Source organism: Trichinella spiralis, assembly GCF_000181795.1.
Source record: "Trichinella spiralis strain ISS 195 chromosome Unknown Scfld8, whole genome shotgun sequence".
NCBI lineage: Eukaryota > Metazoa > Nematoda > Enoplea > Trichinellida > Trichinellidae > Trichinella > Trichinella spiralis.
Window position 1 is genome coordinate 281,699 of NW_003526947.1, and position 1,953 is coordinate 283,651.

The window sequence follows — 1,953 nt, forward strand, 5'->3', positions numbered from 1 at the left end:
TGAAAATTAATTTTTCTTATTTAATTTTTGCAGTTTTCAGTTAAATATTATGAAATGGAGTCGATTGATGTTTCCCTGTGATACAGATTAAGAGTTCAGTCAGGTGAATATATTTTATGGATAGAATATTTCAGAATGTTGTTTCGTTTGTTTAACAGTTAAAACATTATTTTATTGCATGGATAAAGCATAAATACCAGCAGCTCTGGTGAACGGTGCACAAGAAATTCACCTAAAATTTTGAAGAGATCTTTTTATTATTCAGTCTATTGCAATATGTGGCTGAGATTAGATAGAAGCATATTTGTGAGATTTAACAAAAAACTGTCACTCGAAGCTAGCGATGAATGTTATTTTAGAATAACATTGAACGATGTGAACAGTACAGTAATAAGTAAATGTAGGGAAATTTATGAAAACATTTTTCCAGTTAAAATATTCGGTTTTTTGTTAATTGCTTTATTGCTTCTGTTATGCGAATGAAATTAATACAATTTTAAACGGGGAAAGAAAAGCATAAGGAAATTTTGAAAAATCAGAATGTACTGATGAAACGTTATCATCACTATAAATAATATGTGATATATTGAAGTGACATTATTGATTGAAAGAAGGTATGACATGAAGATAAATGTTCATAAATGAATACACTTTAATCATTACATAAAAAATGATATAGCATGCAAATAATTTAAAAATTATAAATTGATTCAGTAGTTTATACCGTGATCTCGCTTCAGAATCATTTTTAGCTTTCCAATAAGGTTTTCGTATTTTGGTTCTTCTTCATAATTCATTTTACTAACGGTTTCATATATTTCAGTAAATTCTTCAGGCAAATTCTTTAACCACGTTGTTGATCTGAAGTTCTTTCTCTTGATTTGTCCGCAAAGCTTCATATTATTTTTATATGGTTTCCATGGTAGGAAACCCCCGTAAAATTCAACGACCATGTAAAACCACGATATCAGGTCATCATGCCGGCCAAGTTCCTTTTCATCAAAGGCATTCAGGGATGCGTATTCAGGAGTTCCATAAAAGAGTGGAGCCTTACGCGCTGGACGCAGTGAACCGTCTTTGAAACGGTACTGCCTCGCAATACCAAAATCGAGAAGGTAAATTTTATCAGCGCTTCCTGTGAATTCAACTGCAAAATTTTCAGGCTTTACATCTCTGTGGATAAAACCTGCTTCATGTACTTCTCTGATCACTTCAATGCATTGAATACTAATCTTGAGTGCATCCACAGGAGGCAGGTGTTTGCCACGAAAAGAATTTTTGTAATCTTTCAAGTTTCTTCCAGTGAGGTTCATAATAATATAGTTGACTTTGTTGTCGCTTCCGCAAGCAATTAGCTGACAGATACGTGAGCTTTTACCCTGAAGTGCCGACAAAATTTTAACTTCTGTCCGCATCACTTTTTCGCCGTCCCTTCCCATCTGAACCTGTAATTTAAAGAAAATGTTGGACAAGGAACATTGGTCCTAATAACAAAAATTCTAAGTAAAAATCATTTTGAAGATTTTAAAAATTTCCATCCATTTTTCAATAACATTGTGATTTTGAAAAAATGCCAAAAATAAAAATATATAAAATAAAATTTTTTTTCCAAAACAGCCGTAAATTTCCTATATATATTCCCCTGTAGATACAAAGGAGAGACAACACTATTTTGGGTTAAAATGGAGAATAATAAAATTTATAGGGAGTATCCCCCTCATCACAACTAAAAAAATAATAATAAACTTTTTTTACACCTTTGGCAGACGCGTAAACGAACTTTTCTCTCACTCCACCCCCACCCTTCTCGGGAAACCTTTGTATAACCGGGTTCCCGGAAAACCCGCCCCGCCACCGGAAGAACGGCCTGAAAGGTATCCTGCCCACTTGTTATCTATCCACCATCCCGGAAATGAAGAATAATTAACAAGCATCGGCATGAGCCGCCACACA

The 1,953-nt window shown here is 33.9% G+C and overlaps 1 protein-coding gene across 1 annotated transcript; it reads right to left on the reverse strand.

Moving 5' to 3' along the window:
* Positions 1–710: 710 nt before the first annotated feature.
* On the reverse strand, positions 711–1,439 carry Tsp_11752 (transcription factor AP-2 alpha). Its single transcript, XM_003372718.1, has one exon. The coding sequence runs from the start codon at positions 1,437–1,439 to the stop codon at positions 711–713; it is 729 nt and encodes a 242-aa protein (XP_003372766.1).
* Positions 1,440–1,953: the final 514 nt, after the last annotated feature.

Bases quoted from the DNA above. Each gene is read 5' to 3' on its own strand.
- Tsp_11752 (XM_003372718.1), bottom strand. From the start codon at position 1,439: ATGGGAAGGGACGGCGAAAAAGTGATGCGGACAGAAGTTAAAATTTTG.